Below are 14442 nucleotides of genomic sequence, written 5' to 3'. Positions count from 1 at the left end.
ATGGACATTGCTTGAATTGCATGATTGGTTTACATGGTCACTGGTTATCTCCTTGTGCTTAAAAATACAAAAAAAGTGAAAATAAAAACAGATGTTTGACTCCTTTTTAAAATGGGTACATAGTGTAAGTTATCCTGCAATATCAAGTTAGTTGTTTACCAAGGTGACACATAAAGCTGTGGAAAAACAAACCTTTACTCTCTCCTAACTTTTATTCAAGTCATTAAAGTTATAAATGTTTTACATATTAAAACTACAACCCTTTTTAACAGGTTAGTTTTTGACCGAGCTGTGAGTTAATTTTTACTCAAACTGCTGTGCTGAGTTTTCTACAAGCAGAGGACTCATTTTTAACACCAGTAACTCAGTCGATCATGTTCATTTAATTGTGAGAAGCCTAAATCATGATTATGATTACCATTCGATTAACCCTTTAAAACCTGAGCAAATGGGTTTAAATTCTTTCAAAAACATGGGAGAAGGCAATGAGCGACTCACAAAACAATCGACAAAAATCGGCAGGAAATTTGTAAAAATGTGTCTCGGAAATTATTGTAAAAAAAAAAAAAACATAAAGCGCAAAAAATATTTAGAAATATATAATAAATATAAAATATAAATATATAATAAAAACATGATTTGTTGGCATTTTTTCCCTAGATTACCAAGATTGGCAAGTCCCCCCCCATGTTTTTCAAAGAAGTCAAACCAGTTTGCTCACATTTTGAAGTATTGAATTGATTTTGAGTGGTGTCTGAATGCAGCACAAGGAAACTGATGTTGACCCAGGTTTTAAAGGGTTAAATTTGCATCCCTGCTTTACACTGGATAAACCAGCAATATGAAAAAAAACTTTTCAATAACATTACAAAAGTCAGTATTCTTGCATCTTACAGAGGCTTAATTGCTCATCGTCTTTCACAGGAGCCAGAGGGAACAGAAGGAGAGTCCATGGAAGGTGTTCCAGAGCCGGGAGCGTCGGGAGCGTCGGGAACGTCGGGAGCGTCAGTGGATGTTGGAGAACCAGAGCTTGTTCCCACAGCTTCTCCTAGACTTTCTGAACACGGAGAGGAGGACAACTTTGCTGCCTCTGAAAATGAACCGGAAAGTAAAGAAACGGAACCTAAAGAAGGCGAGGCGGCTTCAGAGACGACTCTCTCTCCAGAAGAGACAATCAGCACAGTTTTGGTTGACGGCGGTGAACAAGGCGGCACTTTGGAGTCTGAGAGAGAGCCGAAAGCTGAGGAGGAGTCCGAGCTGAACGAGCCAGAAGTCGACACTAAGGAGGACACCAGCGAGCAGCAGGTGAATAAATCGAGGCTCTCTTCAGCGGACGACCTCGATGAGATGATGGACATTGGTACGGTGGACCAGGTGGAGCAGGAGGCTCAGATGAAAGAGGAGCAGCAGGAAAACTCGATGGACGTGGAGTGCAGTCGATCACCTACCACTTCAACTACAGGTGAAGTTTTATCACAAAGGTTTAAAAGTCTTTTAGTACACAATTCTCTTTTTTTTCTTTTCCCTGGAAACATTGCATGCAATAGTCCACCTTTTCCTCCTCTCTCTTTAGCCATTTTGTACACAATGATTGTGCTCCAGGGCCACTACAAAGTCCCTTCTTGTCTTTGCCGTTGCATTTCTGCAATAAACCCAAAGTATGACGGCATCGTGTCGCTCCAGTGTGTGATTTTAGATAGCATGCTGGCATCCAAGAAGCAAAAGAGGTGTGACTTGTAACACAACACCATCTGCCTCTATTGTTGCAAACAGTATGACATAATTGAATTGAATGAATCTTGATTTCAAACATGTTTAAAATAAAAAAAGTTGTGCAAGGTGACAAATTGGACATGTAATTAATTTGTAATTAGAACAAACTAATGAGTGAAGGTGTTCAATGCAGGATTGTTGGTTACTGTTTGTTAAATCTCTCAAAAGGGAAAATAAAAGCCAACCCCAGGTTTGATCTGGTGAGGCGTTTCGCTTCACTATATTCGTGATTTTTTTTTTTCAGCACCGTGCTGCTGCCTTGCACCTGTTTTCTGCCTTTTTATAAAGCTCTGACCTCACCTGAGTGCTGCTTGGGTACACGCTGTAAATGTCCCAAAACCCAGAAAATAAGAAAAAACCTGCAGAGGGCAGAGTCTCTGCAGAAAAATACACCGCAACACACTTCTTGTGGGTCAAAAGTAATGATTGAGAGGGATTACTTCTTTGTGAGTATACATAGTTTTTAGGTAAATCCTGCATAGTTTTTAAAACCCCTGACAACCGTTGCTTTACATGTATGGTGCATTAGGTTTTCCTTAATTTCTTTAACACAGCACTGAAAAAATATATATAATAAGGTGAAACACCAAACGAGGGAATAGTGGGTTGGGTTTTACTTTCTTGTACTTTGCTTGTGCGTGTGTTTACTAACAGTAACCTGTAACCTGCTGCATAGTAAACCTTAAACACAGAATATGCATCTTTTTGAGAATGTAAATAAAGAACATTTTTAATGCATCCTACTAATGTCTTTAAATTATTTAACTGGAATTTTTCCTCACAGCCTCGGTGGCGGAGGACAGTAACTCTGTTGGGGAGGAAACGGATGTGAAACCAACTGTATTACCAGCACCTGCAGAGGAGGACATGAAAGTGTCTTTGGACGTGATGCAGTCCGGCTCGTCTCCGTCGTCTGAGGCCACGGCCAGTACAGGTGAGTGATTTCAGAGCAGCTGTCCTTGAGGTGTTTTTCCTAAAAAGAAAATAAAATCTTTTGTGCTAAACTCAAATATGCATAATTTACCAACCAGTTTTTATATGACCAGCTCAATAAAGGACGTTTCTAAAGCTCTTGCAATGGCTGATAAGAGATAACACTACCAGATTTGGAGATTTTGGCAAGTGCACGTCTCACCATTAAATGCTGGTGGAGTATATATTGTGCTAACCAGGACATTAGAAATAAGTTGGCACTTTTAAAGCATCTTAACCCTTCCTCACATCCTGCAATTAAAATTAAATGTTTTAAACAGTCATGATAAAATTTAGATTTAGTTTTAATCCTGGCTGCTTAATCAAAGAAAGCTTGAATTTATCTGCTTATTTTTATATCATTGTTGAAATGGATGCTTTTTATCTACAGCAGACAGAGACCTGCAGGGTATCGTATGTTTAGTCGTGTGTGTGTGTGTGTGTGCGCGCGCAGCCTAAACATTTGTGCGCACATTTCTAACGATATGCTCAAGAACCTCTCATGTTTGTGCTAATTCACAAATACTGAAAACCTGTTTTATTGACTGTTTTATACTGTTATTGACTGTTTAGTCCTCACTTCTCTTAACCAGCCGGTGGGAGGCGCAAGCGTTTTTGGAAATGGACTCAGCTTTAAACAACAAACCCCACTGATTATTACAGGACACATTGTGGCTCCTATTCCTATTTTGTGTTGCTGTAGCCTGCAGACAAAGTTAATACAATTTAAAATCCACTTATGAAAGACATTTATCAGAGATTTGTGGCTGCGATTTTGTTATTAAAATACATTAATCCCCATAACTACATCCAGATTTCACATACAATGGCTGAGAAATCGATCCGTCAATGCGCTGCAGCTCTGTCAAAAACAGAAGTGGTGTGTTTTTTTATTAGCTTCAGGGACACTTCTGAAACGTGGTGCAGGTCTACTGGCATGACAAGAATTGTCTACAGTGGCCGCTGTCGGCTCAGGCGGCCACCTGGCAGAGATCTGGGCTCTGCTGAGTTTACTTTTCTAGTTTTCATGCATTTTTTTGTTTATTACTTTTATTGCACCAATATCACCGATTGACATGTTGCTTATATTCCTGCAGGAAGGGACAGTTCATCGCCAGCTACTGTAATGAACGGGATGAAAGTAGTGAAGCTGTCAATACCAACATTTGACAATGTAAGTATCAATACTTTTTCTTGTGCTGCTTTCAGATGCCTTCCACAATGTTTAAAACTTTGAACCTTGAGCACATCGGTGCAATTTTATTCAAAAACATCGGAAATAAGGCAATGGGCAACTTTGTAATAATGTTTCCACATTTTCAGGTAATTTTCTTGTACTTTTCTAATGTCTTGCTACTTTGGGGTCACTTATTTTTTCGTTGGTCATTGCCTTATTCCTACGTTCTAGAAGAAATCTAGCCATTTTGCTCAGGTTTCAAGGGGTTAAGTAGTGTTAGGATGAGTATTATCAGTATGTCACATTACACCGCTGCTTCTTAGTTATGGTCATGGAACTCCTAAAAACTGATGTGTGTGTATTTTCCTGTCATAGGAAATCATACAATCTGATGCTCAGCCAATGAAGTCGTCTCCTTCCCCTCCCATGGTGACTGTGAAGGATGAGCCGATAGACGAAGAGTATGAACAAGCTCTAATATCCTCGACACCGACAGCAAGCGTGAAAGATGAGCCCAACACTGCAAAGGTGGGGCACACATCTTTTATAAGGAGTTTGAAATTTATCTTGAGCTCTGTACTTGTATTCATGTATTCTTGTATACTAGAACATTTTTTACACCCTTTGATGGTCAAAAAACTTTTATTCATAGGGACATGCATATTAACCCTTTAACAGGCACTTTAACCGTGTGGTTGACATGTTTTTGTGATCAGTTTGCTTTTCTAAAAATTTAGCAAAACCCAATTTCATTTTATAGAGATGTTTCTATACAATGCATTTTAGTATTTTGATTTTACTGTTATTCTGTTAAATTCTATTTTCATTGTATTAAATTAACTTTGTTTTTTACCATACATTTTAAACTGATTTTTATTATTTTTTGTTTTAATTTTTATTTGTATATTTTTTATATTTATTTTGTTATTTGGTTTGTTTATTTTATGAAATTACTTTAATTTACAGATTTTTTTTATTATATAACATTAACATTTTTGTACCATATATTTTATACTGATATTTTATTTTTTTCTTGATTCATTTTTATTTGTATCTATTTATATGTTTATTGTATGAAGTCACTTTTATTTTCAGATTTTTGTCATATAACATTGACTTCTGCACATTTTAAAATGCATTATACTGGGAAAATGTTTTTTTTCTTCATAAATTGAGGCATTAGATATTCTAAAGATATTCTATGATCTATAAGGGTGTATAATTTTTTGCAAAGGCATTTCTTAATGTGACTGTTAAAGGGTTAATAAATATCAGTATACAATTCAATTGTAAATATACTGGAGTTAGAGGGACTGCTAATTTACATTTGTAGTCCCTTGACAGATGACAGACAATAGAAATATCAAGAAAGAAAAACAATGTCTGTGCTGGAACACCTGTGTTCGTCCTCTGTATGAGATGCTCTAATTTAGAGCCTGATTCTTTAACCCTTTGAAGGCTGGATAGACATCACTTTATACAAAAGGCAAAGAAAACGTGATCATTTTTACCTGTTTCGGCCACAGGCGGTCATGATGACCGCTGTGGTCAAATTGAGAACATTTTCGCGTGGTGGCAGCTGCGTCTTGGTTGCTTGGCAACTGTCATTGTCTCTGTCAAAAGTAAAACTTTGAGTGCGGCCGTGCGTTCCATTTACATATGCAATTTTGCACAGTTTTGGACCAAAATATTGTGTCTGAATGAGAAGTATGAAGAGAAATGTGACTGCTGATGCGGCCTGGAAGATGTTTCAGGACTTGGACAGCGACTATGATGCCGGGGATCTGTCTGAGGAGGAAGAGGATGAAAGTGACTTTCTTTGGGTCGAAGAGAACGTTTCATCCTCATCTGGAAGTGATTCTGAAGATATGCCAATGAGAAAGAGAAAACGCCAACTTTCATCAGAGACGGATCATCCAGATCTGCTCCCGGTGGACGCGGGTAAGCTCTGCTCTGCTGCGCTGCTTTGAAGGACAAAAAGTAGGGGAGACTAGGGACGGTTGTAACAGGATGTCTTTCAGTGCCCATAACTAGCAGAAAATGCGTGCCTGGAGCTCACTGCATGCGTGAGCAGCGCGTGGCGGCAACGTCGCTTTGCATTGTTGCTGTGACACTTCTGCAGGGTTTTCCAAATTTATAAACACATATTCCAGTAATTTATTTAGTTTTGCAGCTCCTGCACAGTCAACAACAAATGTTTCACAATAAAATGCCTTGTGTCAACAACTGAAGGGATTCTGTCGACAGAGAAGTTGTCAGAGGACTTTTATTTTGAAACAGAAGCAGGAAAGTTTGACTAAAACAGATATATTTGTATTTCCTAATCTTTATGACAGATAAAGACATTGAATTCCTACAGAGCAGAATACCAATATTTGTACAGTGAAAAGCTTATTGTTATTAGTTGTTACAACCATCACTGGTCTCCCCTTATTTAATTATTGTTTGTATAAAACAGTATGAATAATAATTCTGTAATGTCAACTCTAGACCTCCCTGAACCTGTACCAACTGGAGTGCTCAGCCCACCTTTCGACCCAGAGGCAGCTGTAGAAGAAGGGAGAGATGGGACAGTGTGGACAGTCCTGCATCCAAGTAAACATCCAGGGAGAAGACAAAGTCAAAGTGTCCTCACTGAAGCTGCCGGCCCCACCGCGCATGCAAAGCGCAGCATCAGTGATGCTCTTTCAGCCTTCTTGTGTGTGTTTGATATTGGCATGCTCCTGCACATAACGGACTGCACTGTGGCCGAGGCACATGGGCAGCGTGACAGAAGCTCGTGGGACCTGACAGTGGCCGAACTGAAAGCCTTCATCGCCCTGTTGTACGTCCGTGGAGCACTGGCTGCAAAAAACATGGACTTGGAAACCCTCTGGTCTGAAAAATGGGGCTTTCCCTTCTTCAAGGAAACTATGGCCAGAAACCGCTTCAGGGAGATAAAGAGGTTCTTGCGGTTCGACCATAAGGCGACTCGCTGTGCGCGTCTGCAGGAGGACAAGTTTGCTTTGATATCAGCTGTTTGGACCCAGTTTGTTCAGAACAGCATCTCCTGCTACAAACCTGGTGCCAACATCACTGTAGGTGAGCAGCTGTTCCCCACCAAGACACGCTGCAGATTTACTCAGTACATGGGGAATAGGCCTAGTAAGTTCGGTATCAAATTTTGGCTGGCTGCTGATGTCCAATCAAAATACATGCTGAACGGGGCTCCGTGTCTGGGGAAGGACGAGACGCGGAGCCGAGGTCAGCTTGTGAGAGAGAGTTTGGTGCTGAGGCTGGCGGAGCCGTTTTTGGGGAAGGGAAGAAATATTACCACCAACAGTTACTTCACTTCACTCAAACTAGCTACCACCTTAAAGGCAGAGAACACCTGCCTGCTCGGCACCATGGGTAAAACAAAGCACGAGTTACCCCCATCTGCGAAGGAGCGAGCAGAGCTGTTCAGCACAAAGGTGCTGAAATGTGGTGATTCAACTCTCACCATTTACCAAGAAAAGCCCCGGAAGAAAGTGTGCGTCCTGAGCACAGCGCACACAAGTGTGAGCATCACGGATGGGCCGAAGGCGACGCCGGAGTCGGTGACGTACTATAACAGCACCAAGGATAGCGTGGACGTCCTCGATCAGATGGCGAGGAAATGCTCTGTGAAAAGCTCTACAGGAAGGTGGCCACTAGCTGTATTTTATAACATCCTCGACCTGGCTGGGATCAACGCCCACATCCTCTTCAAGGAGTGCACCAGCAGCAGTATCCCGCGGAGGAAGTTCATCCTGCAGCTGGCAGAGGAGCTGCGAGCAGAGTTCATGGAGGAAAAAAGAGCACAGCGGTTAGCACAAAGTCTTAGTCAGCAGGAGCATTGTTCACCACAGTCGACACCTAAACGGAGGCAGTGCCGGGTTCGGAGGAACTGCGCTCAGAACAAAACCAGCCACACCTGCAGCAAATGTCAGAAACCTGTGTGTGGAAATTGCACGGGGAGAATGGAGGCTACCTGCGTTGACTGTGAAGCTTTTATAGCCAAGCAAGCGATTTTTTTGTGATTTAATATTTTTTTTAACCTAACCCTCCCCACCCTGGCTGCGTAAAAATGACCTGTGATGTCTAAAATGTATTTAAAAAAACAACAAATAAGTAAGACAAGCAGATGAATAGGCGGGTTGCCATTACAGATTTGCGCAAAATCTCAGCAATATTTTCAAAATGTCATTAGAACGCATATACAGCCACATATAGTTGTATTTCTTCAGCCTTGACATTTGATGATCCAGTCTTCATATTTACTTTAAAACGTCATTTTAATTTGGAATTATATTAATGCATTTTTAAATTTTCCTCAAATGAAAAACTTATTTTTTGTTGTACCAGACAACAATTTGCGGCTCGTGAAAACGAGATGTTTTTCTCTAATCTTATTTAGGGAGCTCGTGAGGACACCACAGAGAAGAGCAAAAATAAATAAAAAAAAAAAAACATTGGTGAATCCCAAAAATGAGTGGATACTGACAAAATAAGAACAAATCAGTCATATGAGCAAATATAAGAAAATTTGTTAGTATTTTTTTTCTTGCATGAGGCTCATTATATTAAAATCCATTGAGTAATATGGAAGCAAACTATGTAATTATTTAAAACATTATTAGTACTATGTACTAGTTTTGTTTTGTTTTATTAGCGCTAACTTTGTTCTTTTCTATACTTTTTCAATTATTCTGTTACAAATGTGCTGTAAATATTATATGAAAAATAATATATATTTTTTAGTATTATTGTGGGCTTTTTATGCCTTTAACTGATAGGACAGAGTAAGCATGAGGGGGGGAGAGAGGGAGGGGGCGATATGCAGCAAAGGGCCGAGGCTGGAATCGAAACCCGCTGCAGCGATGGTACAACTCTGTGCATGGGGCGACTGCTCTATCCACTGAGCCACCCAAAAATTAAATATTTTCCAGCAAAATCAGATATAATCGATTGTTATTTTCTTTTTCTGCCTTATTTTGGATGAATAAAAGAACTGGTCTGTATAAATAAAATGATTACCGCTTATATGTGATGATGAAGATATTGAAAAATGTCTGATTAAACTTTTTAAAATGGACATTTTGGAGTTTGTTTTTTTTTGTGACGATATCCTGACACAAGAAATGCATATATTGCATGTCATCTATATTGGTTATTTATAATGAGAGATCATATAAAGTTTGGGATCTGACGGCCAAAAAGACCCCTCACAGCCTTTCTTGTAGTTTTTGGACTTCTGGCCCTTCGAGTGCGAGCTAATTTTTGTCGTTTTTGGTAGAGAGAGAGCAGGGTAAGAGCAGGGTGACACTTAGATGCAATTCATTTATGTTTTGGAAACACTGTATGAAATGTGTGCATTTGTTATCTGGTGGGTGGGGTTTGTACAGAGGAGAAGGGTGTATTTTCAAATTCTCTTCAAAAATGTATTTTTGTGCTATTTCCAGATTTCTGCCTACCTCAACTTAAATGTTATGTCATAGAGACAAACGGTGCTCGCTCCTTTCTAAGAGGACATCTGTGAATGTCTTGTTCTTGGTCACTTTTTCAAACATAACAGAAATTAAGTCTTTTAGTCAGTACGTGGATCCAGAATCACTGGAGCACCCCTGAACCCGGTCTCCTGTGTTCTGTTACTGACAGGAGGACTTGAGGATCGGTTCGGTCTACTCTGTGACCACAGCTGCTGAATCGCCGTCGCTCCCCACCATCTACCCCTCGTCCCTGGAGATGTACTGTTCATACTGCAGGAAGAGCTTGAAGAAAGGACAGACGGCGTTCCAGAGGAAGGGCTCCCCGGCGCTCTTCTGCTCCACCTCCTGCCTCACTACGTCGCTCCCCTCGGCTAAAGGATCCCCTAAGGTCTGCCACAACTGCCAGAAGTGAGTTCAACAGAAAACTTTCATCTTTACAAACTTATCACTGCGGAAACAGAATTTTCTGTAAGAAAACAGTTAGAGTAATTTACCATATGACCTCTCGATAAACATAATTATGCCAGAGATCATCAACAATGTAGCTGTATTTTATTTTTTATTTTTTTTGCATTTCTTTAAGTTAAATAAACAAATCTATACAAATATACACACAAACCGGTAACATACAAAAATGGTTAACAAAGACTATGTAAATATATATATATATATATATGACAAAAAGACAAAGAAACAAATAATAGAGATATCTGTAACAGCATAATAAATCATTTACAGTTCACAAATCATTCAAATAAATAATCCTAAATTTGATCTCATCTGCTAACTAAAAATATCAATATTAATAATATCATAATATCAGTGTTGCTGAATTTGGATCTTATCGTGCTCTCTCTTGATCTTATTTCTCTCTCAGGTTGATATTTCGGCCTCAGGACATCATTCTGGCTCCAGATGCTAAAGGAGGCATGAAGGATTTCTGCAGCCAAAGCTGCCTGACCAACTTCAACTTCAGGAAATCTGCCGCCGCCAAAAAATCACAGCCACTGCAGCCGCTACCGCCACCGTCACTCTGCAGCATGTGCACCAGATACTGTGTTGTAAGTCCAACAGAATATTACCGGGGCGCCCGGTAGCTCAGTTGGTAGTGTGGGCGCCCCATGTACAGAGGCTGTGTCCTCGCTGCAGCAGCCGCAGGTTCAATTCCAGCCTCGACCCCTGCTGCATGTCCCCCCTTCACACTGTGTCTGTCCTTTCTCAAATAAAGGCAAAAGCCAAAAAAATAATCTAAAAAACAACAAAAACAGAGTATTACCAATGATTATGTAGCTGTGTTTTCTCAATTAATTCATTAATCTTTTTGTCAACAAAATAGTGAAAATTTAATTTCTCTCTTCCCTCCTGCAGACCAAACATGAGGTGATCCTGGGCGGTTCTGTCCACAAGATCTGCAGCGACGCCTGCTTTAACCGTTTCCGCACCGTGAACAACCTTTCCATGGCCGGCTGTGCGAACTGCGGCTCCTTCTCCCTCAACAAACCGCTCATGCTGAAGATGGAAGACTGCAACAAAACTCTGTGCAATGCAGAGTGTCTGGCAAAGTACAAAGAGGTATTAAAAAAAACACACACAATGAAAGGAATCTGTTTGGTCCAGATAATGCGCAGCGTACTCTGAGGATGCCACAAAATATTAAATTTATATTCAGTTTGCGGCCGTGCTGCTTCTGTCTGTGTCAGAGTTTGACAGGTTTAGAGACTCCATGGTGCGTTCAGATTCACCTTGTACACTCAGTAAGTTATACTGGAATGGCCACAAATGTTTTTTAAAACAAGAAATTCATTTTTTAAAAGCATACATAATAATAATAATGGTTGGTAGGACTTATGTCGTGCTTTTCTAAGTACTCGAAACACTTCACATGAAATGCAAAAAGAAAACAAAATACATTATTCATGGCTTTCATTATGTCATTACTATTTGAAGTCTTAACTTGACTGCTTACCTTCAGTGGGATCTCCACGTCATCTGACCCGCACAGAGTTCGCACAGAAGCTGCAGGTTCTGGCCGTGCAAAGACTGATTTAAACATGTAGTGCAAGTTAACGCAATGTACAGAATTATAAAAAAAAAACACACACAGTATCTGCAGAACTCAACATTTTCTGTCTTTTAAAAAAAAAAATCTCTTAATAGAAAACCAAGATAAACCAGCCCTGTACGATGTGTCGCACGACCCGTCTGCTGGTAGAAATGGTTGACAACAAAAACAACGACGACTCTGTGAGCCTCTTCTGTAGCAGCAGCTGTGTGATGGCCTTCATGGTGCAGACTGTCAGCGTATCAGGTACAGGCTGTTTCTGGTTTTTGATGTTGACTTTTAATAATACACTGTTGAGTGTGTATTTTTAAAACTATTTAACTGTTTTTCTTCTCCTGTAGGTGCTCGGATGAATTGTGATAATTGTGGGAAAAACACCGTACCGTCCTATCATCTGGCCATGTCAGACACCTCCATCAGGAACTTCTGCACTCTGCCTTGCGTCATGTCCTTTCAGGTAAAAAAGTTTAGGAAATGAGAGGCAGGTTCGGCTCAGTCAGAATCAGGTCATAAGACGCGTTGTCAGACCAAACAGAAATCAGAAGTGTTTTTGCCTCATCTGAGCGGGCAGTGTTGAAGGCCGGGGGAAAAGCCAGGCTGCAGAATCTCATATGCAGAGTGAAATGTATAAATATGTGAAGCGAGTCATTTTGTGTTTGGCCATTTCTTTTGCTTTATGTTTTTCATTGTTTGTAAACAAACCACAAAATCATCAAGAAAAACTGCCAACAACTACCAGATATTTCCCACCAACTACAATACAATGACAAAAATATCATTTGTTCATCATCTTTCATATGTTCCACTCTAAATAGCTTTTTTTCAAAAGTCAATAATATTATTTTTCACTGTAGAAAAAATGTTGTATGCCATAATAAACAGTGGTCCTTCTTCAGTTTTGGTTATTGTAAAGTTGGTCTGGAATTTCATTCTGAGTGGAAATCAAAAAAGTTTGTAGTGTTTGCGTCAATTTTCATTCAAGACTCTTGCTGTTTTTCTGTGTCACAGGAAAAGTTCAAGAAGTCCCAGAAACAGGTGAATGTTTTTACCAAGCTGCCCATTGGATCCACTCCAATCCAGACCGCCACTCCTCCCCAAACTGTGCCAGACTCTCCTAAAGGACCACTGAAACTGAACTGCGCCCAGTGTTCCCGCAACATAGCTTTTAAACCCGACCTTCTCCAGATCAAGGTAACGCGTGTGCATGGAAGCGTGTGTTTGAAAACGGGAGTTTAGTTTAGCAGCACAACTGTCAATGCTGATTTGACATTTTGCAGTTTTTATTTTCAAGGTCAGTGCAAATGAAGAAGCAAATGTACTTGAGTCCACCCGTGTGCCCGTGGGCGCATCTGTCTTAAAATTAGATTGAGTTGCATTGTTGATGTTTTGCTATTTTATTGAGATAAAAAGTAATTGCCTTATTACAAACAAAAACTAAACTCAATGGCAAAGTATTTTTCTGCTATTTAAAGGGCAAATTATTCAGATTGTAAGATGCACCTGCATAGGCGGGTTCACAGTGTGCGTACAATCTGCTTAAATAATGATGCACAAAATATTTGCCCAGATTTTTTCCGCAATCCCACGACAAAAGAGGCAAACACCAAAGTATGCTGAGCAACTGCATAGACAGCCCAGTTTTATTAAAAATACATCTTTCCAGCAGTAAAATACTTAAACACATAAACACTTTATCAGATTTTATTTGTCCATTTTTTAATTTCTTTTTGAAACTATGATTCAAGCTCCTCTGCATGAAAGTTCACATTACTGGTTTTAGAAAAAGGTGATCTTACAGGTGACTTAATGTTAATGTTAATGTTAATGTTTATGTTAATACCTGCTTATTTCAACTCTGTGTTGCAGGATAAGTTGGTTTTCGTGTGTAGTATGGACTGCGCTTACGAGTACAAGAAGGACAACTTTGTGACAAGCCTGTGTGAATACTGTAAGATCGAAAAGATCACCAGGGACGCCAAGAGAATTAACAACAGAGACTGCTTCTTCTGCAGCGACGGTAAGGAGAGAAAAAAAACAGGAAATCATGGTTAACCCTTTGGAAACTGAGCAACATTGAAGGAAGGCAATGAAAAAAGGGGTCCAAAAATAAAGGAAAATAACATAAATTAGTAAAAAAAAAATTACATGAAAATTGGTTTAAAAAAACCCAAAAACAAAAAACAACTGAACAAAAAAATAAGAAATATTTAAGAATGATAGCTATAAATATAGTTTTTCCTTGCCTTTTTCCCTAGCTTCCCAGTAATTTTCTAAATCTGCTTATTTTTAGAGAAATCACACCAATATGCTCAGTGGTTAAAGGGTTTAATACTTAAGAAAAGTGCCTTTTTTTCCAGGTTTCACTAGTTTAAATTACACGCTTTTGTCTTTGAAAAGTGTGAAAATTGATAAGTAATCATGCATATCGACACCGTGTTTCTCCTCTCAGGCTGTAAGCTCCTCTACAGACACGACCTGACTAAAAACTGGGGGAAACACTGTCAGTCCTGCGTCTACTGCCACAGTGTGTCCAAGAAGCTGGTGACGGCTCAGTACGGAGGCTCGACGGAGGAGTTCTGCTCCGAGGACTGCCGGTCCAAGTACACCATGCTCTTCTGCCATGTAAGCGAGACTTGCATCAGTTATTAAAATCATATTTGACTGAAAATAACAGCTGTGATGAAGATCTTAACGTTATCATGTCTCTCAGGTGGCAAAGTGTGACACGTGTGGCCGCAAAGGGAAACTGAAGCAGAGTCTTCCCATGCTGGGGGAAGTCAAACACTTCTGTGACCTGAGTTGTCTTCTGCAGTTCTGCTGTGATAAAGTGGCCACGCAGGGAGAGATCTACAGAGGTTTGTTTTATTATTGTCATTTCAAGTTTATTTCCCCGTGTTGTTTTGTGTTTTTTGTGCTGGAGAAAGCCATAAGTGAAGACAAGAAATTTTTGGGTTGTCCGTCTTTATGTT

At 39.8% G+C, this 14442-nt stretch overlaps 1 protein-coding gene across 2 annotated transcripts in view; it reads left to right on the top strand.

Moving 5' to 3' along the window:
* LOC121957543 (zinc finger MYM-type protein 4) overlaps window positions 1-14442 on the top strand; it is a 28702-nt gene that overhangs the window by 2877 nt on the left and 11383 nt on the right. For both annotated transcript variants that reach the window (XM_088090539.1, XM_042506166.2), the window contains exons 2-14: window positions 925-1462; window positions 2558-2707; window positions 3843-3919; window positions 4298-4450; window positions 9581-9819; window positions 10289-10472; window positions 10780-10983; window positions 11569-11719; window positions 11815-11930; window positions 12482-12664; window positions 13340-13490; window positions 13923-14095; window positions 14184-14328. In XM_088090539.1, the coding sequence (XP_087946665.1) occupies window positions 925-1462; window positions 2558-2707; window positions 3843-3919; window positions 4298-4450; window positions 9581-9819; window positions 10289-10472; window positions 10780-10983; window positions 11569-11719; window positions 11815-11930; window positions 12482-12664; window positions 13340-13490; window positions 13923-14095; window positions 14184-14328 (2464 nt within the window). The remainder of the gene's footprint in view (window positions 1-924; window positions 1463-2557; window positions 2708-3842; window positions 3920-4297; window positions 4451-9580; window positions 9820-10288; window positions 10473-10779; window positions 10984-11568; window positions 11720-11814; window positions 11931-12481; window positions 12665-13339; window positions 13491-13922; window positions 14096-14183; window positions 14329-14442) is intronic.

The sequence above is a fragment of the Plectropomus leopardus genome, chromosome 17 (genome assembly GCF_026936395.1).
Source record: "Plectropomus leopardus strain MGB_pleo_1.0 chromosome 17, ASM2693639v1, whole genome shotgun sequence".
Lineage (NCBI taxonomy): Eukaryota > Metazoa > Chordata > Actinopteri > Perciformes > Serranidae > Plectropomus > Plectropomus leopardus.
Note: the sequence above shows the minus strand (reverse complement) of the source record. Positions and strands in the feature narration are given on the sequence as shown.